This window comes from Panulirus ornatus, chromosome 32, assembly GCF_036320965.1.
Source record: "Panulirus ornatus isolate Po-2019 chromosome 32, ASM3632096v1, whole genome shotgun sequence".
In the NCBI taxonomy this organism is placed as follows: domain Eukaryota; kingdom Metazoa; phylum Arthropoda; class Malacostraca; order Decapoda; family Palinuridae; genus Panulirus; species Panulirus ornatus.
Window position 1 is genome coordinate 25,882,848 of NC_092255.1, and position 25,176 is coordinate 25,908,023.

At 38.7% G+C, this 25,176-nt stretch overlaps 1 protein-coding gene across 3 annotated transcripts in view; it reads left to right on the forward strand.

Annotated features, from left to right (window-relative positions):
* Positions 1-20,541, forward strand: part of LOC139759203 (glucose-fructose oxidoreductase domain-containing protein 1-like) — a 29,206-nt gene extending 8,665 nt beyond the window's left edge. The window contains exons 3-5 of one of the 3 annotated variants that reach the window (XM_071681270.1): positions 2,169-2,306; positions 5,785-6,582; positions 20,415-20,541. In XM_071681270.1, the coding sequence (XP_071537371.1) occupies positions 2,169-2,306; positions 5,785-6,582; positions 20,415-20,435 (957 nt within the window). In that variant the 3' untranslated portion in view covers positions 20,436-20,541. Of the gene's footprint in view, positions 1-2,168; positions 2,307-5,784; positions 7,516-20,414 lie in introns of those variants that run through there. The other 2 variants (XM_071681268.1, XM_071681269.1) reach the window with 2 other exon arrangements.
* Positions 20,542-25,176: the final 4,635 nt, after the last annotated feature.

A 25,176-nucleotide genomic window follows, 5' to 3' on the forward strand; every position in this document is an offset into this window, starting at 1 on the left:
GCCAGAGCTAAACAGATTGAAAACAACACTCATTAACCTTGAGCATAATTAAAAAGTGGAAAGTTTTTCGTATTTCCTTACAAATAATGGAATAAGGATGTTCAAGTTCCAAAGCATGAACAAAAGATGAGGGATTTAGTGATTTAATTTCTAATGAATGTTTGATCAGGTGGATATTTTATACCGGATAGGGGGAAATAATTTTTGGTAGTAATTAAAAAAATCAACATGTGTCAGAAAAAATGAAATGTCTTATGAATATATTGACATAGTGTACCTTGAGGGAGTTAGACCTTTTAACAGCCTTTGGAGATGAAACTGGGGCCCTCAATTCCTCAAAATGTATTCCCAAAACAATAAAAGTGCTTGTCTGCACTTTATTCTAAAATGAATTCATTCACTGCCATCACCACTCCTAGGTATCTAAAGCACTTCATCTACACCTAAGTTCTCTCCATTCAGATTCATAACCCAACTAATGTATGTCTTTGAACAACTGGACCTAGTAACCTGGCTCTTATTCCAATTTACTCTCAGCTTTCTCTCTTCACACACTCCCAAACTAAGAAACCAACTTATGCAGTTCTGACTTGAATCTGCCACCTTCACTGGGTCTTCATCAAACAGTAACTGGCTTACCTCCCAGGCCCATTCACTCCTGACAGACTCCCCCAAAACCCTCACATTCAACTCCCTTACCACCCAATCCATGAAGTGATTATATAGCCATGTGATACCACACCCCTGCTGCAGACCCAACTTAACCTGGAACAATTCACCCTCCTGTCTGCCTACTTGCACACACCTTACTGTCTTGGTCAAAACTCCTTACTGCTTCTAAGATCTTTCATACCAAACTTTATATTCTTAACATCTTCCATGAAGCATCTCTATCTATCTATTTCAGATGCCTGTTCCCTCTAGGAACTCCCATCAAGGGGAGAAGCCATGACGAAAGACCCTCCACTTATCACTGTCCTTACGAGCCTCCCTTGCATGTACCATTCCATGCATTCTTCCATCATCTCTCACCCTTCAGTACTCTTGCACACTATTTCCCCATATTGTAGTTGGTCTTCCTATCACACCAACCCCTTTAATTGTACCATCATACACTCTCCTTGCAAACTCCCCATTTTGCATTCTTTCCACATGGCCACACCACCTCAGAATATTACATGTCACCCACTCTATAACTCCAGTTCATTCTCTGCCATAACACATCTATCATATATCCCCTCATTTCTTTCTTCATTCCATCTAGTCATACCAAATGCTCTTCTGAAATTGCTCATTTCCACAGCCTTAATTCTTGACCTATGTGACTCATTCCACATCCATGTTTTGGCTGCATAGGTGAGGGCTGGGAGGACTATTGCATATGCTACCTTGGTATACTTAACCAATTATTCCCCTATAATTGCCAGATACATTCTGAGCACGTTTTCCTTTGAACAAAGGAACGCAGTCCTTAGGCACAACTTTCTTTTTCCATGCTAAATTACATGTCAAATGCATCCAGTCTAACACACTTTCTCCTCCATACTTCAGTATTTCACCTGTTATCCCATCCACTCCAGGTACCTCTCCTACCGACAGCCTCATAATTGCCCTTTTTAATTCCCTTCCTGCTATAGGTCCTTACACTTGTATCCTCTTCCTTCCATCATCCATACTCATGCATGTAACATCTTCTATCATACTCTTAAATGCCACATACAAATCCTTATGTTCCTTTAAGTGTTTCTCTGAAAATCTTCAAGGCAAACTGTGATACACACATCCTACATCAATCCTGAAACCACACTGCTCCTCCTCAATCTGCTGCTCCATGCATGCCACGGCACTTCCATACAACTTACCAGGTGCAATGCAACAAGCTTAAACCTCTATAATGATACATCAGAAGCGTTAAATGATTGTGGGAACTATATTTTATTCCTATAAATACATATAATTAATCAATCAAATACATCATATCCCTTGCACATGTAAATTTAAATCTTGTAGTACTATAGTTAGGAAATTTTTCTAAAAATGCTCTTGGTTTTGCTGTCATTATAAATAAACCTGCAACAGTTTGTTTTGCTTTAACATGTTTCCTGAAACTGAAGTAGTGCAGTTCATAAAATTTGCTATCATTTACTGTATGACTTATCCTACTTTAGGTAGATGATGTGCTGTTAAGGAAAGATGTAGACTTGGTGTTCATCATATGTCAACCAGACCTTCATGCCCAGATTGCTGTCAAGGCTCTTGGCATTGGCAAACATGTATTATGTGATAGGCCAGCTGGCCTTTGTCAGGTAAAGAAGTCTGCTGATCTAACCAGATGCATGCCATGTCCTGTATCATATTGTTATATAAATATATGGCTTCCTTTAATCATAAGTTCCTACTTTTTTTTTTATATAAATCTGCTTTTTCTCATGTAGGTGTTGTGCCATGAATAACAGCCTGATTTGGTCACATCCACTCTCTAGCTATTCTATGTAATGCCTCTTCTCTTGAGTCAAGCCCCACAAACCTTTCCTCAGTATACCCTAACCACTTTATCTGTCGTGATTCAGCCCATTAACAGGATGTCCATTACCCCCTGTGTGCCACATCACTTCTCATTTCATTCTGTCCCATGCATTCCTTCGCCTTCAAGTATGTACAGGCCCCAATAATTCGAAGCCTCTTTCACTCCACCCTTCCATCTCCTCCTTCCCCTTGCTCCCTCCATTTCTGACATGTATATCTTCTAGTCATTCACTCTCTTCACTCATCTTCTCAGTATATCCAAACCACTTCCATTTCTGACATGTATATCTTCTAGTCATTCACACTCTTCACTCATCTTCTCAATATGTTCAAACCAATTCAGCACACCTTATTCATCTTTGTCATTCACACTCAGCATAGTGCCACATCTTTCTCTTACACTGTTATTCTTTACATGATCAACCTCCTTACGATACATATGGTCCTCAAGATTTTATTTCCAATACATCCACCTTGTTCTTTTCTTATGTATTTAGGACCCATGATTTGCACCTTTACAACATGGTGAGGACTATCTAGTGTACCATCATACATACCCATTTTAACCTTACAGATGCAGACATCTCTTTTCATGCACTCGTCAGTGCCCTCAGGACCTTTGTGCCCCTACTCACCTATGATTCACCCCCCCACCTTTCATAGTTCCATCTGCTGCCATGTCCACTCCTTAATGTTTAAAACACTCCACTTCCTCTGGTTGTCTCCATTCAAAATCACACTCGAAATAACCTGTTTCTTCCCCCTGCTAAAAATCGTATCCTTACTCTTATTCACATCAACTCTCAACTTTTCATTTTCTCACATTCTGCAAAACTTAAGCAGCAGCTTTTGCAGTTTCTCACTCAAGTCTGGTATCAGAGCCATGTCATCTGCAATGGCATCTGAGTTAACCCTGGGGGGCCCCTCACCCTTTGTATTCTGTAGACCTGGCCCTTTCTATAAGACCCTCGCATGTACCTTCCTCACCACCAGCCATGGTGACATCACACAACCCTGACATGAACCCACCTTCACTTGGAACCACTCATGCTCCTCCCTTCCTATGGACACAGATGCCTTATTTCTCTTCTAGTAAAAATTCCTCTGCTTCTAGTAGCTCTCCTTTCACACCATATCTTTGTAGCACCTTCCACATGGCATCTCTTTCAGCCCCATCATTCACTTTATCTAGACCCATAAATGCCACAGGCAAATTCCTCTCTTCATTTAAGTGTTTCTTACACAAATCCTTCAAAGCAAACTCTTGATACATATATCATCATCCACCTGTAAAGTAATAGTGCTCCTCCTTAGTCTAAAGTTCTATGCATGTCAGCACCTCCTCAGTCACCTCTTTAACACACAACATACCAGGGATACTCAATAAAGTTATACCTTTGTAATATGAGCATGAACTTTTGTATCCCCTTAACTTTATATAATGGCACTTTCCAGCACAGGCTAACTGTCAGTCCTCATGCACCTCTCCGTAAGCCATATATACATTGAAAATCCTTACTAACTAATCAGCAATGCTGTCACCCCCTTTTTTGACAAATACACGAGCCATGGGATCCCATCCACTCCAGCCAGTTTGCCGTACTTCATCTTATGCAAGGCTTTCACCACCTTCAACCAAAGTCTCATTTGCCTCCTTCTTCAGCATATGTGGATTCCTTTTGACATCTTACCACCACTTTCTTTTGTACATTATCCAATCACTTGCACTCCTTCCCTGCAGGTAGTATCCTTTCTCTTTATCATTCACTTGCAATGTTCATTTTCTCATCCCACCTTCTTACTGCCAAACCCTTCCCCAATACATGTAAGCAAACTCTTCCCTAAATAACTCATTCCTCATTCACTCCTCTAATTTCATTTACTCTCACCTCTTGCCATTTCTCACCTAGTCTCTCATGGTATCTCTGCAAACAAACCATTTTTCCAGATTCACTCGCTATCACCACCTCTTCCCACCCAGTGATTTCCTGTTTTCTTAAACCCACTGCAAACTTTTACACTCACCTCCACCAAGAGGTGATTGCATATCCCACCAGCTGCCCCTCTGTGCACCTTCACATCCAAAAGTCTCTCCTTTGCAAGCTTGTCACTCGGTATATAATTCAGTACAGCCTGCTTGCCACTACACCTACTTGCCCATGTATACTTATATATGCACCTTTTTTAAACCAGGTACTCTTAATCACCAGTCCTTTTTCATCACAGAACTTGACAAGATATTCTCCATTTTCATTTATACTGGGTACCCCATTCCCCCCACCAATAATATGTTCAGCTACCACATCATCCACTCTTACATCTACAAATTGTATCCAATCCTGTGCATCACAATTGCTGATGCACTCACAAAGCCCCTTACAAAATACTGCCCTCTCTTTCATCCTCCTCTGTCCACTAGTTACATAAACACTGACAATCATCCACCTCTCAAAATCCACATAATTTTGGAACTCACTTCCTTACATTCTTTAATATATTCTCACAACTTCTCTTTCAGCTGAAATGCCACCCCATCCTTTTTTGCTCTCACCCTAACACTAATCTCAGACTTTACAACTTGGACATTCCTTAGCCATTTTCCCCCATTCCCATTGAGCTTATTTTCACTCAAGAGTTAAAACATGCATGTTCCTCTCCTCATACATACTACACTATCTGTCTTTCCCTTTCAGCATCTTGGTTACATCCATGCACAGTAGAATGCCCCAAGCTGAGTCTTTGAGGAAGATGTGCACTCCTTGCTTGACTTTTTCTTTTGTTTCCATTTTTACAAAGTGAGACACAATATGGAGAGGATTCCTGGCCTCTTGTGTATTCCAATACATTCCTTTATAGAATGCACTCTCACAGAGTCCATCACTGTAGTTTTGAGAATTGATTTATAAGACTTTCTTAGAATTAATGCTTCTAAAAGATTAGCATAATAAGAGTACTTTATCTTTTATAATTAATTCTAAATGCTTCTAAAAGATTAACATAATAAGAGTACTTTATCTTTTCTGTTGGTATAAAGATTAATAAATCCATAACACTTAGATGTCCATCATTTATTTATAAATCTTATCCGAGTATATGATGAAAATCTGAAGGAATTATTTTTCTCCTTTTTTCATTGAAGGCCTGATGTTGATAAGGACTTATGTCTTTGACAAAAGCCTTTATCTTTGAAAATAGTTCTGTGTCAAATATAGCCATGAAATTATGATAATGAAATTGTCTACTCTTTTTTAATTTCAGCTTGAGGTGCTGAAGATGGTACATGCTGCCCAGTACTATCCATCACTCATCTCTGTTATATCCCATGGACTTCGATTCCTCCCTGCATTTGTACATATGAAGCGACAAATTGAGGCGGGCTACGTAGGCACAGTCAATGTGTGCGATGTGCGAGTGCATTGTGGCAGCATGATCGGAAATCAGTTTGATTGGATGTGCAGTCACTTGATGGGTGGGGGTATCCTGACCATGGTAGGGAGTCACATCATTGATATTGTGTCCTTTGTTACAGGACAGCGTGCTAATCGTGTCCATGGCATGATGCGCACCTTCACAAAGAGCACTGAGAAAATTAATGGAATCAGGTGGATTGATAGTGATGATTTTTGCAGTTTTCAGATGATCTTAGATGGTGGGGCTTGTGTAACAGTTACTCTTAATAGTCATATGGCAGGAGGCTTTATTCAAGAGGTGGTTGTTTGTGGCAGCCGGGGAAGATTAATTGTGTGTGGCCCAAACCTATATGGTCAGAACCATACTGCTGAAAAGGAGGAACTGCTACATGAAGGCCCAGATGATGTAGCTCATCTTACAAACAAGAACAATAGTGCTAGGATCAATTCTTTATTACCGCGGTCATACCTTCAGGGACTCTTCAGACTGGTTGGAGCACTCAAAGAAGCCTTTGCCACAGGAGATGGTGAACATGGTTGGCTGAAGGAACCTGTCTCTAGTGCTGCCACCTTTGAAGATGGACAGTATGTTCAGGCTGTCATTGATGCCATCAAGCTTTCTTCAGCCAGTCGTCAGTGGGAACAGGTAACAATAGCCAATGATGAGAATGAACTGAATCCTTTAATGACCCGCCTCAATCTTCCTAACATTAATATGAGCTCTTTGGATGCACTTTCTCAGGCTCCAACTAACAGACCTCCTCCCCAGCGTAAGGTTACTAGTTCGGAATCACACTTGCCATGGAGCTTTGCTACAAAGCATTAAAGAATTCTTTTGGAATATTGCTTTATGTGGTTATGTGCATTGATGGAATTAATGGGTAGAGATTATTGTTATAGTATATTCCTGTAATAAAGGCTTACTGTATATGGTAATGCATTCTTCAAATTATATATATATATATATATTTTTTTTTTATTATACTTTGTCACTGTCTCCCGCGTTTGCGAGGTAGCGCAAGGAAACAGACGAAAGAAATGGCCCAACCCCCCCCCATACACATGTATATACATACGTCCACACACGCAAATATACATACCTACACAGCTTTCCATGGTTTACCCCAGACGCTTCACATGCCTTGATTCAATCCACTGACAGCACATCAACCCCGGTATACCACATCGCTCCAATTCACTCTATTCCTTGCCCTCCTTTCACCCTCCTGCATGTTCAGGCCCCGATCACACAAAATCTTTTTCACTCCATCTTTCCACCTCCAGTTTGGTCTCCCTCTTCTCCTCGTTCCCTCCACCTCCGACACATATATCCTCTTGGTCAATCTTTCCTCACTCATTCTCTCCATGTGCCCAAACCACTTTAAAACACCCTCTTCTGCTCTCTCAACCACGCTCTTTTTATTTCCACACATCTCTCTTACCCTTACGTTACTCACTCGATCAAACCACCTCACACCACACATTGTCCTCAAACATCTCATTTCCAGCACATCCATCCTCCTGCGCACAACTCTATCCACACCCCACGCCTCGCAACCATACAACATTGTTGGAACCACTATTCCTTCAAACATACCCATTTTTGCTTTCCGAGATAATGTTCTCGACTTCCACACATTCTTCAAGGCCCCCAGAATTTTCGCCCCCTCCCCCACCCTATGATCCACTTCCGCTTCCATGGTTCCATCCGCTGCCAGATCCACTCCCAGATATCTAAAACACTTCACTTCCTCCAGTTTTTCTCCATTCAAACTCACCTCCCAATTGACTTGACCCTCAACCCTACTGTACCTAATAACCTTGCTCTTATTCACATTTACTCTTAACTTTCTTCTTCCACACACTTTACCAAACTCAGTCACCAGCTTCTGCAGTTTCTCACATGAATCAGCCACCAGCGCTGTATCATCAGCGAACAACAACTGACTCACTTCCCAAGCTCTCTCATCCCCAACAGACTTCATACTTCCCCCTCTTTCCAAAACTCTTGCATTTACCTCCCTAACAACCCCATCCATAAACAAATTAAACAACCATGGAGACATCACACACCCCTGCCGCAAACCTACATTCACTGAGAACCAATCACTTTCCTCTCTTCCTACACGTACACATGCCTTACATCCTCGATAAAAACTTTTCACTGCTTCTAACAACTTTCCTCCCACACCATATATTCTTAATACCTTCCACAGAGCATCTCTATTAACTCTATCATATGCCTTCTCCAGATCCATAAATGCTGCATACAAATCCATTTGCTTTTCTAAGTATTTCTCACATACATTCTTCAAAGCAAACACCTGATCCACACATCCTCTACCACTTCTGAAACCACACTGCTCTTCCCCAATCTGATGCTCTGTACATGCCTTCACCCTCTCAATCAATACCCTCCCATATAATTTACCAGGAATACTCAACAAACTTATACCTCTGTAATTTGAGCACTCACTCTTATCCCCTTTGCCTTTGTACAATGGCACTATGCACGCATTCCGCCAATCCTCAGGCACCTCACCATGAGTCATACATACATTAAATAACCTTACCAACCAGTCAATAATACAGTCACCCCCTTTTTTAATAAATTCCACTGCAATACCATCCAAACCTGCTGCCTTGCCGGCTTTAATCTTCCACAAAGCTTTCACTACCTCTTCTCTGTTTACCAAATCATTTTCCCTAACCCTCTCACTTTGCACACCACCTCGACCAAAACACCCTATATCTGCCACTCTATCATCAAACACATTCAACAAACCTTCAAAATACTCACTCCATCTCCTTCTCACATCACCACTACTTGTTATCACCTCCCCATTTGCGCCCTTCACTGAAGTTCCCATTTGCTCCCTTGTCTTACGCACTTTATTTACCTCCTTCCAGAACATCTTTTTATTCTCCCTAAAATTTAATGATACTCTCTCACCCCAACTCTCATTTGCCCTTTTTTTCACCTCTTGCACCTTTCTCTTGACCTCCTGTCTCTTTCTTTTATACATCTCCCACTCAATTTCATTTTTTTCCTGCAAAAATCGTCCAAATGCCTCTCTCTTCTCTTTCACTAATACTCTTACTTCTTCATCCCACCACTCACTACCCTTTCTAATCAACCCACCTCCCACTCTTCTCATGCCACAAGCATCTTTTGCGCAATCCATCACTGATTCCCTAAATACATCCCATTCCTCCCCCACTCCCCTTACTTCCATTGTTCTCACCTTTTTCCATTCTGTACTCAGTCTCTCCTGGTACTTCCTCACACAGGTCTCCTTCCCAAGCTCACTTACTCTCACCACCCTCTTCACCCCAACATTCACTCTTCTTTTCTGAAAACCCATACAAATCTTCACCTTAGCCTCCACAAGATAATGATCAGACATCCCTCCAGTTGCACCTCTCAGCACATTAACATCCAAAAGTCTCTCTTTCGCACGCCTGTCAATTAACACGTAATCCAATAATGCTCTCTGGCCATCTCTCCAACTTACATAAGTATACTTATGTGTATCTCGCTTTTTAAACCAGGTATTCCCAATCATCAGTCCTTTTTCAGCACATAAATCTACAAGCTCTTCACCATTTCCATTTACAACACTGAACACCCCATGTATACCAATTATTCCCTCAACTGCCACATTACTCACCTTTGCATTCAAATCACCCATCACTATAACCCGGTCTCGTGCATCAAAACCACTAACACACTCATTCAGCTGCTCCCAAAACACTTGCCTCTCATGATCTTTCTTCTCATGCCCGGGTGCATATGCACCAATAATCACCCACCTCTCTCCATCAACTTTCAGTTTTACCCATATTAATCGAGAATTTACTTTCTTACATTCTATCACATACTCCCACAACTCCTGTTTCAGGAGTATTGCTACTCCTTCCCTTGCTCTTGTCCTCTCACTAACCCCTGACTTTACTCCCCAGACATTCCCAAACCACTCTTCCCCTTTACCCTTGAGCTTCGTTTCACTCAGAGCCAAAACATCCAGGTTCCTTTCCTCAAACATACTACCTATCTCTCCTTTTTTCACATCTTGGTTACATCCACACACATTTAGGCACCCCACTCTGAGCCTTCGAGGAGGATGAGCACTCCCCGCGTGACTCCTTCTTCTGTTTCCCATTTTAGAAAGTTAATACAAGGAGGGGAGGATTTCTGGCCCCCCGCTCCCGTCCCCTCTAGTCGCTTTCTACGACACGCGAGGAATACGTGGGAAGTATTCTTTCACCCCTATCCCCTATATATATATATATATATATATATATATATATATATATATATATATATATATGTATATTTTATTTTTTATTTATTTTGCTTTGTCGCTTTCTCCCGTGTTTGCGAGGTAGCGCAAGGAAACAGACGAAAGAAATGGCACAACCCACCCCCATACACAATGTACACACACACACACACCCACACAGGCAAATATACATACCTATACATCTCAATGTACACATATATATACACACACAGACACATACATATATACCCATGCACACAATTCACACTGGCTGCCCCTATTCATTCCCATCACCACCTCGCCACACATGGAATACCATCCCCCTCCCCCCTCATGTGGGCGAGGTAGCACTAGGAAAAGACAACAAAGGCCCCATTCGTTCACACTCAGTCTTCAGCTGTCACGCAATTATGCCCGAAACCACAGCTCCCTTTCCACATCCAGGCCCCACACAACTTTCCATGGTTTACCCCAGACGCTTCACATGCCCTGATTCAATCCACTGACAGCACGTCAACCCCAGTATACCACATCGATCTAATTCACTCTATTCCTTGCCCGCCTTTCACCCTCCTGCATGTTCAGGCCCCGATCACTCAAAATCTTTTTCACTCCATCTTTCCACCTCCAATTTGGTCTCCCACTTCTCCTCGTTCCCTCCACCTCCGACACATATATCCTCTTGGTCAATCTTTCCTGACTCATTCTCTCCATGTGCCCAAACCATTTCAAAACACCCTCTTCTGCTCTCTCAACCACGCTCTTTTTATTTCCACACATCTCTCTTACCCTTACGTTACTTACTCGATCAAACCACCTCACACCACACATTGTCCTCAAACATCTCATTTCCAGCACATCCACCCTCCTGCGCACAACTTTATCCATAGCCCACGCCTCGCAACCATACAACATTGTTGGAACCACTATTCCTTCAAACATACCCATTTTTGCTTTCCGAGATAATGTTCTCGACTTCCACACATTCTTCAAGGCTCCCAGGATTTTCGCCCCCTCCCCCACCCTATGATGGTATTGCAGTGGAATTTATTAAAAAAGGGGGTGACTGTATTGTTGACTGGTTGGTAAGGTTATTTAATGTATGTATGACTCATGGTGAGGTGCCTGAGGATTGGCGGAATGCGTGCATAGTGCCATTGTACAAAGGCAAAGGGGATAAGAGTGAGTGCTCAAATTACAGAGGTATAAGTTTGTTGAGTATTCCTGGTAAATTATATGGGAGGGTATTGATTGAGAGGGTGAAGGCATGTACAGAGCATCAGATTGGGGAAGAGCAGTGCGGTTTCAGAAGTGGTAGAGGATGTGTGGATCAGGTGTTTGCTTTGAAGAATGTATGTGAGAAATACTTAGAAAAGCAAATGGATTTGTATGTAGCATTTATGGATCTGGAGAAGGCATATGATAGAGTTGATAGAGATGCTCTGTGGAAGGTATTAAGAATATATGGTGTGGGAGGCAAGTTGTTAGAAGCAGTGAAAAGTTTTTATCGAGGATGTAAGGCATGTGTACGTGTAGGAAGAGAGGAAAGTGATTGGTTCTCAGTGAATGTAGGTTTGCGGCAGGGGTGTGTGATGTCTCCATGGTTGTTTAATTTGTTTATGGATGGGGTTGTTAGGGAGGTAAATGCAAGAGTCCTGGAAAGAGGGGCAAGTATGAAGTCTGTTGGGGATGAGAGAGCTTGGGAAGTGAGTCAGTTGTTGTTCGCTGATGATACAGCGCTGGTGGCTGATTCATGTGAGAAACTGCAGAAGCTGGTGACTGAGTTTGGTAAAGTGTGTGGAAGAAGAAAGTTAAGAGTAAATGTGAATAAGAGCAAGGTTATTAGGTACAGTAGGGTTGAGGGTCAAGTCAATTGGGAGGTGAGTTTGAATGGAGAAAAACTGGAGGAAGTGAAGTGTTTTAGATATCTGGGAGTGGATCTGTCAGCGGATGGAACCATGGAAGCGGAAGTGGATCATAGGGTGGGGGAGGGGGCGAAAATTTTGGGAGCCTTGAAAAATGTGTGGAAGTCGAGAACATTATCTCGGAAAGCAAAAATGGGTATGTTTGAAGGAATAGTGGTTCCAACAATGTTGTATGGTTGCGAGGCGTGGGCTATGGATAGAGTTGTGCGCAGGAGGATGGATGTGCTGGAAATGAGATGTTTGAGGACAATGTGTGGTGTGAGGTGGTTTGATCGAGTAAGTAACGTAAGGGTAAGAGAGATGTGTGGAAATAAAAAGAGCGTGGTTGAGAGAGCAGAAGAGGGTGTTTTGAAATGGTTTGGGCACATGGAGAGAATGAGTGAGGAAAGATTGACCAAGAGGATATATGTGTCGGAGGTGGAGGGAACGAGGAGAAGAGGGAGACCAAATTGGAGGTGGAAAGATGGAGTGAAAAAGATTTTGTGTGATCGGGGCCTGAACATGCAGGAGGGTGAAAGGAGGGCAAGGAATAGAGTGAATTGGATCGATGTGGTATACCAGGGTTGATGTGCTGTCAGTGGATTGAATCAGGGCATGTGAAGCGTCTGGGGTAAACCATGGAAAGCTGTGTAGGTATGTATATTTGCGTGAGTGGACGTATGTATATACATGTGTATGGGGGTGGGTTGGGCCATTTCTTTCGTCTGTTTCCTTGTGCTACCTCGCAAACGTGGGAGACAGTGACAAAGCAAAAAATATATATATATATATATATATATATATATATATATATATATATATATATATATATATATATATATATATATACTAGCTTTGCCAGTGGAACATTTAGAATGATAGTCCTCTTGAGAGAAATATTTCATAGTTTTGATGGCTATATCTGTACACTTTTAGTTGTGATGCAAGTTACAGAAAACATTGTTTTAAGTAGCACTTGCATTCATTATGGTTACTTTTTTTCTTAGAATTTATGTTCATATATGGGTCAAATGCCTCTTGCATTGAAGAGAGACTTCAGGATTAGCACTGTCACTGTTCCATATAAACTGAGTCTGTGAGATATTTTTCTGTATCGAAATTTGCTATTGTGAATGCCTGAGAGAACCCATATTGGCCCAACAATGCTGCTAGTTATCCTACCTTGGGAGTATACCCACACTTTACAATAATACTTCTCCGTGGCTATCTACCCAACCATTGTCCAGAATATCCTCACCTGACCTGGCTGTACTGGAACTTTGCCTGACAACTCAGTTCTCTGGCTTTATGCTCTCTTTGGAAGAATATTGTTGTTTAGTGATATTCATTGATCTTTTGAAGTGCTTTTGTAAGCCTCTACATTTTGCCATTAGATGCACATCTAGTTTTGAAGAGCTTAGAGAGTATTCTGTGATTTTTGTATGCAGAGTATTTGTTTTCCTTCGTGAATATATGGAATCATCTTATTTCAGTGGGGTGTGAAGGGAGTGATCATTATTCTCAGTATTTTCTAAAATACTTTAATGCCCTGGCCAGTTAGGCTAAGATGATCTTGTAATAAGTGGCAAGATAAGACTCGATATTTTGTGCATTCACTTTCAGTGGACAAGAAGACTTGTTTATGTAAATAGTTACATTGGTTTCCCATGTTGGTAGTTTTTCCTTTCAACATCAAGTGTCCATATACTTTGTTATAATATGGATGAAGCCCTGTTAGAACAAATAATATTTTGTTAGTTACATTGAAACATTTTTTAGTAGCAAATAGAACCTCTGATAATGGTGGTTCATGAAATAGGACCTTTATAGTGACAGTTCTGAAAACAATTTTGTTGTGGTATAACAAAGTATCTTCAGAACCAGTATTATTCATGGTAATGAAATTAGGTACTTAAGGAACAAAACACCATGAGTGCCTTTGCTTATGGAAAGTGTTTCTTTGGAGTGGTCAGCACACTGAAATATCCCCTTACATATACTGTTCAAGAACCTATTTGTCATTTGAAAAGCTAGTTCTCCAGATCATCTGCAAAGGATATAGTAACTTTATTGTCACTATTAAAGAGACATGTCTAAATGGAACAGTGCCTTGATGGATTTTCTCCTGTTCAATCTGAATGCTTCCATTTTAAGGAACATGTCCAATGGGAATGTTAACTTTAAAGAGATGTGTCCAAATGGAACAATTCCTGTATGGATCAAATCTTACTGAAATAGATCATTACCCTTTAAAGAATGGGCGGAGAGTTTTATACTCGTGTTACCCTGTTTCTTGATGGATATATCCAATCTAAATGAAATGTTGTCTGTGGAGCTCATGGAAATGGAATGTTGCCATTTTGAAGTTGGACAGTACATCAAAGAAATGTAATTTAGTAAAACACAATGGAATGTTTTCTCGGGGAAACAGTTTATCCTACACTAGGCTAAGCCATTTCCAGCACCAATAAAAGTGAAACATTTTACCTTTTTTTTTTAAGCTCCAGTCAACAACAAAAGTTCTTATCAAAGCTGGACCTTAATTGATATATAGAGAGGTTAGTGAAAGGGAAAGAGACAAGGGAAAGTATTGAAAAATTTTGGAAGTGAAACCCTGTCTTTTAATTGTGTCAGGCCATAGTAATTGAGGAAGACACAAGAGGGTAGAGAGTTCCAAAGCTTAGATGTGTCAGGAAAGAAACAGTTATAAGAATAGCCCACCCTTGAGATGCCAATAGCTACACAATAATCATGTTATGCAGCAACTTGTTGAGTACTGCATGGTCTAGCTAGTGGTAGGGTCATACAAGCCTCTGGTAAATAAGTCACTTTGATACATATGATGTCAAGATGTCAAAATCAGTTGGATTTTAGGGACAAGTTAGGTTAAGGTGAAGCATAACTGAAAATTGCTTAAATAAAATTTAGCTGTTGAATTTAAAAATATAACCTTTTTAATTTAAGCAAGGAAACTCTCCAAAAGTAAACTCCATATTTTATGGAAATAGACAATCTAAACGATTACAGTATTTGCAAGTCTCAGACAATTACCATAGAGGACATCTGTTCTCAGATTTTAGAACTAAGGATAAATAATCAGCTAGAAGGATATCAGCACTAATCATGATAACAATACACTTTTCCAACCAGGGATGAAGCCTCTAGAAAGGTATGATATCAGGAAGATGTGCTCAACTTTAGCCTTTTTGAAGAACCTGTCCATGGTGGATATTACCAAGAGGGGCATTTGGAACTCGACTCTGACCCTCACTTGGTATTATGCATATGTGGACCTTTATAATGTTTTCTGTGAGGTGCTAGAAGAGCTGCAACAAGATATCTAGGGACAAATTAATATCGAGAGAGAGAGAGAGAGAGAGAGAGAGAGAGAGAGAGAGAGAGAGAGAGAGAGAGAGAGAGACCTTTGGGCTGGAGGATCCTCCAGAAAGACATCCAGGGTATTACTATTACTTTCTTTTGACCTACAGTATAATTACTCAAAGCTTCTTATTGATTTTGGGTATATATTATCTTTCTTAGATAGACCTTTGGTGTTACTAGACTCTGCCTGCTTAAGGTACACCATGTGTGAAAAAAATCACCTGTGGTGAGGCTTATCACTGTCAGTTGATGAAAAAGAAAAAATGAATATTTATTTTAGCAAAGGCTTCTGTGTCTTAAACCAATTCACCATTTTCCTTAATTGTAATGTTCCTATTTAATTCATTCTACACAATTTTACATCTTCATTCTGGAGAATCAAACCTGGGCCACCAAGAATGATAAGCTTACAGCATTCCCCTAGACCATGAGGATGATGGTGGGGAGGCTGGCATTTGGGAGCCCAGTATGTTCAGCATTTGGGTTGTTGGCTCTGGAGTGCCATGTGTATGTGTGTGTGGTAGCTTGAGAAACCAGAGACGGATACAAATCAGAGAGAAGAAAATAACTGACAAAATGCATAGAGTTTCTTGGTGTTTGTCGCTAAGAAAAAGTAAAAAAATACTGAGTTTTATACTTCAGAAGAGTTAATTCTGAAAAGAACCCAAGTCAAGCTACAGAGCAGCAGTTCTGCCCATCTTGAAAGAAAGTCACATGACATGTTAAGGAATTTCTAAAGTTTTACAATAGCCCTGACAATGTGAACATGGAATAATTCTTTGAAACAGGAAGGAACCTATACTCAAGTTGTCCTGGTATCTCTTTATACAGGCCTTTTTTTTTTTCTTCTTTTTTTAAATCAGTTGCATTCAATGTCTACTTCCCACCCAGACCATTTCCTGTTTTCTGAAAGCCCCCATAAATGTTCATCCTTTCATGGATGGTAATTGGGTAGATAGCAAAGGACATGTAATAGGTATGGCTTTAGCTGTTCTGCATGAACTGATGGGAGTATGTCCATGGAAACTATGCTGTATGGATTGGATGATTAGCAGTAATGCCAAGCCAGATCTGAATGAGTTCTCTCACTGATTTATAATATCTCATCTCTATAGATAATATAAATTCTTCAAAACTACTTTTCTTAACCAGATAGAGTTAATGCATTAAGAATAGAAAATATTTCTTTCAAGGGGAATTGTATTTTCAAATTGTATCAGAGTAGATTGTTATACTCCTTCAGTTTGCTGTCTTAATTTATGAAGCTTTATAAGTAACATATGCTTTATTTCTGTAGCTTTAATAATTTTAATCAGATTTGTAAATGATTTAGATGACTAATTTGTTGGTATGATAAGTTACAAGTAAATTCTAGCTTCCAGTTCTCTGTAAATGTGTTGCATTGATGCTTGATGTAACTATGAGACACATGTACAGTACAACAGTAAACAGTACATTTGTTTCAGTCTCTATATTTAGGAAATGAGTCCCCTATGTGAAGATCTTCAGAAATATATATGGGTTACTAACACTGATTCCAGCAGCCAATGAATTCCAAACAGTTTTTGAGAAAGTTTTTGTACATATTATAGCCATTGGTTTAAGTCTTAACCCTTTATGGTAAAGATAAGATAAACAGAGCACTAATCATAGTTTATTTTCTAAATGAAGAGAAGTAAGTGATTCAAAAAGTATGGCTTGTATTATCAAGCACTTAAAAAAAATTCTTTGAAGAGCTATCTATCTGATGAATAATTACATACTGATGATGCTCCTGTATGGTGCCAAATACAAAGGTGTTGGTGCTTATTCTTTTCTGCACTTCAGCATTACTGCCAAGTTTTTATATGACTTGCAGAAAAGAACTTCCTTGTAGACTAACATATGTAATGCAGTAAGTAGTGTAGTTTTCACTTAATCAACTTAGAAATGGTAACAATACTTGTAATTAATTTTCTTGACTTTTTACATTTTTTCCCTCATGACTTCATACAGAGTGTTTGATATATATAGTGTTCTATGTGTATTTCCTTAGTCACCAAAGATGTCATATATGCTCTCCACATGATAAATGAAAGAAGTTCATTTGATGTAGAAGAAAATTCCTGAACTTGTACATGCTATTGTTTTCATAGATGGAGGTTGAAGACTTTCACTGTTGTCTATTTTTGTTGGTTGGCAGAATTCCAAAAAGATAGCACATGTCTTATCAAATACTACATGCATTACATGTATTATCTTTCAAGACAATGGCAAAAGAAAACTACACACCTTTCTCCTGCATGTTGTAGAAAAAGAATTAGACAGGAAATAGTGAACACATATGACAGAAATTTTGCAGTAATACTGATGTAAAGAAAGTATTCAATCAGAAAAAAATAATGTGCAGTAAAGCCACCAAAAGTATTTTTAGAACTTGGAAAAAATAAAAATAGTGAATGTGATGCTTCACTGTAGGCAATATGTATGAAGTTCAAGTATATTACAGACACATTAGGTTATTTGATTTGATAAAATGCATAAACCTATGAAAATCTTAATTCAGTATATCTTATTTTATAATAATTTGCACTTCATCCAAGGAATGCTAAACTGATGTTTTACTTCTCATATTGCCCAGAGGAAGCATACCAACATGGTCCTGTCATATGGGTGCTGTGGTCGTTGTTGTGGAACATGTTCGTCTATTTTCTACATTTGCTCATGGTGCTTTGGTCTGTTAGTGCTCTTTACATTTTTGAAATATTCAGTGGAATATTATTTCATTTGCAGTTGTAGCTCAGAAGAATGTTCAAAGTAATCATATATATTCTAAAATGCAGTAAAAATAGAATATTTTACATTAACCATAAAGTCAGACCTCCCAGAGCAGTATTCACATCAGATGGTAATGAAATGTAGTTTCTTGTGCCTTAAATACAATAATTAGAATTTGACAGAACCTAATGTACAGGAAGTTATCTGTTGGGTGTAGCTTAGACTACATTACAGTACCGCATTGTATTTTAAATTACCCAAGGGTCATGGTTGAGAAATATACTGTTAACTTTTACATTCTCATTTTCACCATCATGCTAGAGCCAGAAAAGTAACTTTAGAAATGTTTTAAGGCTTCTTGGTTACTGTATTTTTAATACTTTTGATCAAAGACAAGCTTTTCCTGGGGAAAATGAGTAAGTGATTTAGACTAATATGAAAGATACACTTGCATTCTTATTTTATGGTACAAATATTTGAGTATTTAATGATTTGTACCCTTTTGTTTATAGTTATTTTTATTATCTAAGTTATTACTATGTATGTGGGAGAAGTTGGTAGTGTTTTTTTTTTTCTATCTCCCAGTTTTTCATATCTTTTCTTATAACTTTCATCTCCATCTCATATATTCCTCTGCTTTCTTTCCTTCATTATTATTTGATTTTTTCTTTCTTTGCTCCTAATTTATCAAGTATATCTATTGCCCCTCATTTTCTGTTTGCCTCACGTGTGGTACTTAGATGACTTTGACATATTTAACTTGGATGGGATGGCTAAGGAAAAGATACAAATGTTTTGTAATGTTGTATTACAGCAAGTTAGAGAAACAAAGTTATTTTGTCTTATCGCATTTGGATTGATTCTTTGTTGGTCCTGTGATTCATACGAATTATCGTTATTTTGAATGAATGCTCATTATGGATCATTCATCCTTTTACACATGAAACACTGTTACTTTATTTAGTAGGTTTCATTGTCTAACTGCATGTTCTAAGCTTCATTTAACATTGTGATCACTAACAGGACTGGGAATACAGAAAATATTGTAAAGCTTATAAGTATGCTTATTAATATAGATGTGTCATTCTATCCTTCATAGTTACATTATATAAGGTAATGTCAATCTTGTTTACGTACTAGTATTTACATGTAATTGATGGTAAAGGATTTTTGTCAGAATTTTAGAACAATACTCTTATTTGATACTATAAAGTAAATATTATTTTTTAAATATTATTTCTAATTTTCAAAGATAATACTCAAATGTGAAATACTTTCTTTTAACTTCATCATAGTATGTAATTAAAAGTGTTTTCAATGGTTTGTACTTGTACCTTATTATTTCTTGTAAATGCAATAAGTCAAATCTATGTATGCTTGAGGGTGGGTGGGTGTGTGTGTGTGTGTGTGGTTTGTACAATATGTGGAAGATATTTCACAATTGTGGGGCCTCTTTTCTTAAACTTTTTGCAGTACAATTTTCCATTTTTTTTTGCTTCTCACTCATCTACTAATCAGTTTCTATTTCTTTACATCTTTTCAAACTTATTTCAAGCATAATTTTCTTGTGATGTACTTTATTAATTGGCATCTGACATTTTGAAAGAGCTTTCTCATAATGACATTGTCAAATTGATTGAGAAATTTGGAAGTTGTAATCTCATATTCCCTCTTCCAGTATGAATAATTTGTTGGTTGGCCTCCTTTTCTCATAGTTCATCATCATTATTTCAAGCAGTCTTTGCTGCCACAAGCACAGTATCTTTTGCAGATTTCACAGAAACTTTTTATCTCATATAGGGTGGTCAAACTGGTAATGCATACTGCACTCAAATTTGGGTCTAATATATACTGTAAATATTTTTTTCAGCATGTACTTACAATAAGTTTTGCTACTGATGAGTAAATTGTTATCTTCTTAATGTTCCCTAATTTGTTCCGATGATGGGTTGCATATTTCTATTAAACCTTAAATACACTCACAGTTATTTCTGTGATACATCATCAGCAAGATTAGTCATTATATGGCCTCATTTCTCTGTCTCCTGTGTACAGTATATTTGTGTGCGTATGCATTTGTTTTACTGTATCAGAGTTTCATATATAGTCTCATTTGTATTGAGTTCTTATTTGTTACATTTTCTTATTTTCAGATTGTCATAGAGAAAGTGTAAGTGACATGGGTAAGAGATCCCAAATGATTTATAATTTTTAAAAAATTCTTGTTGCTAAATTTTCTTGAACTTTATTTTCATAGAATTAAAATGAATGTAGCATTCATCCAGAAGTTTTAATGCCTTCACACCCATCTATCATAAATGATATGTATTTATTTCACTATCTTTTTTTCAGTGTGGGTTAATTATCTAATCACAGAGAAGTTAAAATTAGATCTGAAGCTGTAAAAAAAAAAAAAAAAAAATCAGAAAAGTGTTTGCTCATTATCAATATAAGTTCACACAAGTATATTAGGTATGAGGCACATGATTTTGTGTTCACTGCAGAATCAATATTTGGTTTGTTATCTACACCTTATTTGATACAGTACAGGTAAAGGATCTCCAATCTAGTCTTTTTCTGGATTACAGATATAGTTCTTTCTGTTGGGCCCAGATGGAGGTTCAAATATTTTGTAACCTTAAATGTGATGTTTTTGTACATCCAGTGTCATTTTCAAAAATCTACAATCAGGTGTACTTCAAGTGTAATGTACACACTAAGGGAAAAATTTGGAAATACCTGGATACCTGGAGGATAAAGTAATCATTGTGGTATGAGTCACAGCTGAGGGTGAGACGTCTATTATTGTCATGGATTTCAATGAACGTGAAGATTCATCCAAGTGTAGCTCTGGCTTGTTAACATTCTCTGCAAGTTATGGGCTTAGTGCAAGAGCTGGAGTAGCGGTTCCTGGTTGTATACAACACTCTGAAGCCTTAAATATTTCTTAAAGTCACTAACTTATTTAACTTTGGTTTCTCCTTGATTAATTTCTTGTAGATATCTTACCCACTCATTACCTATTGCAGGAGGACTAAACTCTCCTAGTCCAAGGTCTTCTGTTACTTACACCACAGTTTTATACAATGATACATCTGAGTGTAACCCTCCATTTGTTGACTCACATGGCTCATTCATTTTCATCTCATTGACACTGTCCATCTCTTTCACATGAAAGTGGTCCTGAAGTAGGTACACCCCTCATACTTAGACAAACTTGCTGAGGTTAGCCACCTGAGATCTGTGCAATGTTTTACATTCAGCATACCCTTCACTGAATCAGTTAGTGTAAGGCTGTAAATGCTTTTAACTTTGCTTCTGGCCCTTATCTAATTTCTGAATACTTTTAGTCTGCTGCATGTTGATAAGCATAACAAGCTTCCTCTACATACTACTATATTCAGTATTTGCTAAGATGTTTGTTGAATGCCATTATAAGGAAAGTATAAGGGCAAACACTTTGCAAATATAACTGAGAAAAACACAGATCATTACCAAATCAAATCCAAGCTGGGATAACAATGATGAACCAATAGCTTGGGTTTTTGCAGTGCAAAGAAAATGAAGTGGGAACCTTTGAAAACTCATGCACCACTTTGGTGGGAACCTTAAATGTACAGACACTCAAATTTTGCATGGTTTTGGACTTTGGATATTTAGATGGGAGACATTCTACTGTATTACTTAAGACAGAATTAATCATATTTGGATGGGAAACATTCTAATGTATTACATAAGACACAATTAATCATCCAGAGATATCTGTGTCAAATGTTGGTAATTCCTCTGGTCACAAAGAAGCAACACAACTGTGGCACACCTCAAGGACTTTGAGTCCCCAAAGTTTAATGTTATCTGGCTTAAGCTTGGTCTATCTCACAACTGCCATTGTTTTCCTTTGTTTTGCATACTGCTTTCCCAATAATACAAATTTAATAACTTCCTCTGACTATGTAAACTCCTGCCATGAGGCTGTGATGTCTTCTCATCTGCAAACCGAGATCCTCTAATTTGGAGATTTCAACATTCATCATGGGGAATGGTTGAACTCCTCCCAAATGGATGGTTGGAGATGGAAGCCCTCATGTTCTCCATTTTCAGTGATCTAGTGCAAATTATCACCCACCCCATCCATATTTCTGACAGCCATGACCACTCTTCTAATATTCTGAATATATTTTCCACATCTAATCCTTTGTTTGCAGCTAGGCATTCTTGTCCCCGATTAATTCATGTAACTGCAACTCTCATAAATGTTTCTATCTTAATGGCACCTCATCCCCAGCAGCCCCTTCTAAACATAAGTACTGGCACCTCAACAAAGCTGCCTGGAATAACTTGCAAAAATTCCTTTATGACTTTCCCAGGGTACATTACAATCTCTTATGTGGTGGTTCTTCTGTATCTACCATATAAAGAGCAGAGGTGTGGATATGTAAGCATTTATCCCCTCTACCTCCAAGACAAACACATCTTCCAATCCATGGTTTTACCTTTAATATTCTGAGGCCATTCAGGCAACGGATCAGACAGACTGGACTTGAAAAACTCGCTTTCCTCCAACTCCCATTCAGCACTTATAACTGCCCATAATTACTGCAAGTACATTACCCATGAGGCAAAGCATGCCATTATTCAAAGAAAGTGTGATATCCTCTCCTCTTCATCTACAGATAGATCTTTCTGAGATCTAACTCAGGGCATCACTAACAACTTCTGTTGCTCTACCTTTCCTGCACTTTTTCATTCTGACAGTACTACAGCTGACTCTCCCATAGGCAAAGCAACTCTTCGGTTGCCATTTCTCTTCTAACTCTACTTTGGATGAATCTATTATTCCTTCACCCCCTGATGCTCTTCATAATAATCCTATGCATGTGTTGATACATCCCATCCCTATGAAGGGTGATGACCATTTTAACCCCTCTAATTATCATCCTGACATCTACTATTTCCAAAGTCTTTGAATCCCTCCTAACTCCCATATCCTCAGATATCTTGAATCTCATAATCTTCACTACCCGGGTAGTCACTTGTTTACAAAATGGCATCCTAGCTATGTCTCTTCATTGTACATCAAGTGACTATTATATTTCTTTCTTGTATCTCCCCTAATGATGTGAATATTACTCGAAAGTGCACCTGGGAACTTATCATGTTTCATTTCCCCGTGGACTATACATTAATATTCCTATATATAGAAGTATACTTGATCATGCGCTCAACTGTGATCCTCTCTAACACACACACACACACTCACACATATTTATACCTTGTGAGGTATTGCAAGGAAACAGATGAAAGAATGGCCCAACCCACCCACATACACATGTATACACATAAACGCCCACACACGCACATATATATACCTATACATTTTAATGTATACATACATATACATACACAGACATATACATATATACATATTCATACATCCTGCCTTCACCCATTCCCAATGCCACCCCGCCACACATGAAATGGCACCCCCCTCCCCCTGCGTGCATGTGAGGTAGCACTAGGAAAAGACAAGAAAGGCCACATTTGTTCACACTCAGTCTCTAGCTGTCATGTGTAATGCACTGAAACCACAGTTCCCTTTCCACATCCAGGCCCCACAATGCTCCCAGAACCTTCGCCCCCTCCCCCACCCTGTGACTCATTTCCGCTTCCATAGTTCCATTCGCTGCTAAGTCCACTCCCAGATATCTGAAACATTTCACTTCCTCCAATTTTTCTCCATTCACACTTACATCCCAATTAACTTGTCCCTCAACCCCATGGAACCAAATAACCTTGCTCTTATTCACATTTAATCCCAACTTCCTCCTTTCACACACTTTTCCAAACTCGGATAGTGCTACATTTGGAGCCACCCTAACTCAAACAACCTAACCTAAACAATCAATACTACAAACACTGTTTCAACTTATCCCAAGACCCTTCATGGCTAGACTCAATTTTCCTGTACTCTCTACACATAGACACACTCACAACAAGACTTTATGACCTATGGTCCCAACCAGAGGACATGGCCAGCTCCCTGAGTGCTGCAGGAGCATCATAAGGACAGAAGAGAATCCTGAGATAGGAAGTGTATATAAAGGGTGCTTACACTTGAGTAAATCTTGCTGGCTGTCTAACAGAAGTGTTAATGTTTATGTAACTCTTATTGTTATCTTGAATTTGATTTAACAAATTTGAACTCCCCAGCTGACAGATTTTAAAGCCATGGATGAGCCTTACCTCATATTTATTGTCCTCAACACCATTCAAAAGCCTGAAGCAAATTTTTTGTTGATACTGACAGCAAAGGTAAACATTTATAGGATTTAGTACTTCATCGCAATATCTGGAAGGTTTGGTGTCCCTGAGAGAGAGAAAGATTACTTTGAGGTATCTCAACACCCACAGTGCTGCTTCCCAACACTGCTGGCCTACTCCCTGATGCTCTCACTTAGATAGCTTCAAAAATGTCCTTTAGAACATCTACCCTGTGGGTTAGAGCAATTTTTATCAGTAGCTGCAGTCAGCCTTCCCTCCAGGATCCATATATTTACACTCAAAACCTGCAAATGAAAGGTGTTGCAAAATTATCATAAAACTGGACACCAAACTTCCCACTGCACAGAGAACAATGCTGCCTTGATAGCATGGTGAAATTGTAAAATAAAATTTTGTAGCAAAGAAAATATGGTTTAACAAATGACCTGAACTGTGAGTCACTGAACTTCTGACCTTATGGGAAGAATGATATGTATATTAGTTAAAATATAAGTAGTTTTAGTAAGAATAACAGGGCATGTAGAATAAATGGCATGAATGCATAAAATGATATCACAAGCCTGAATAATTATTCCTGAAATATATACATACATATCAATACAAAGAGCATTACAGAAGTGTCAGCTGAAAAAT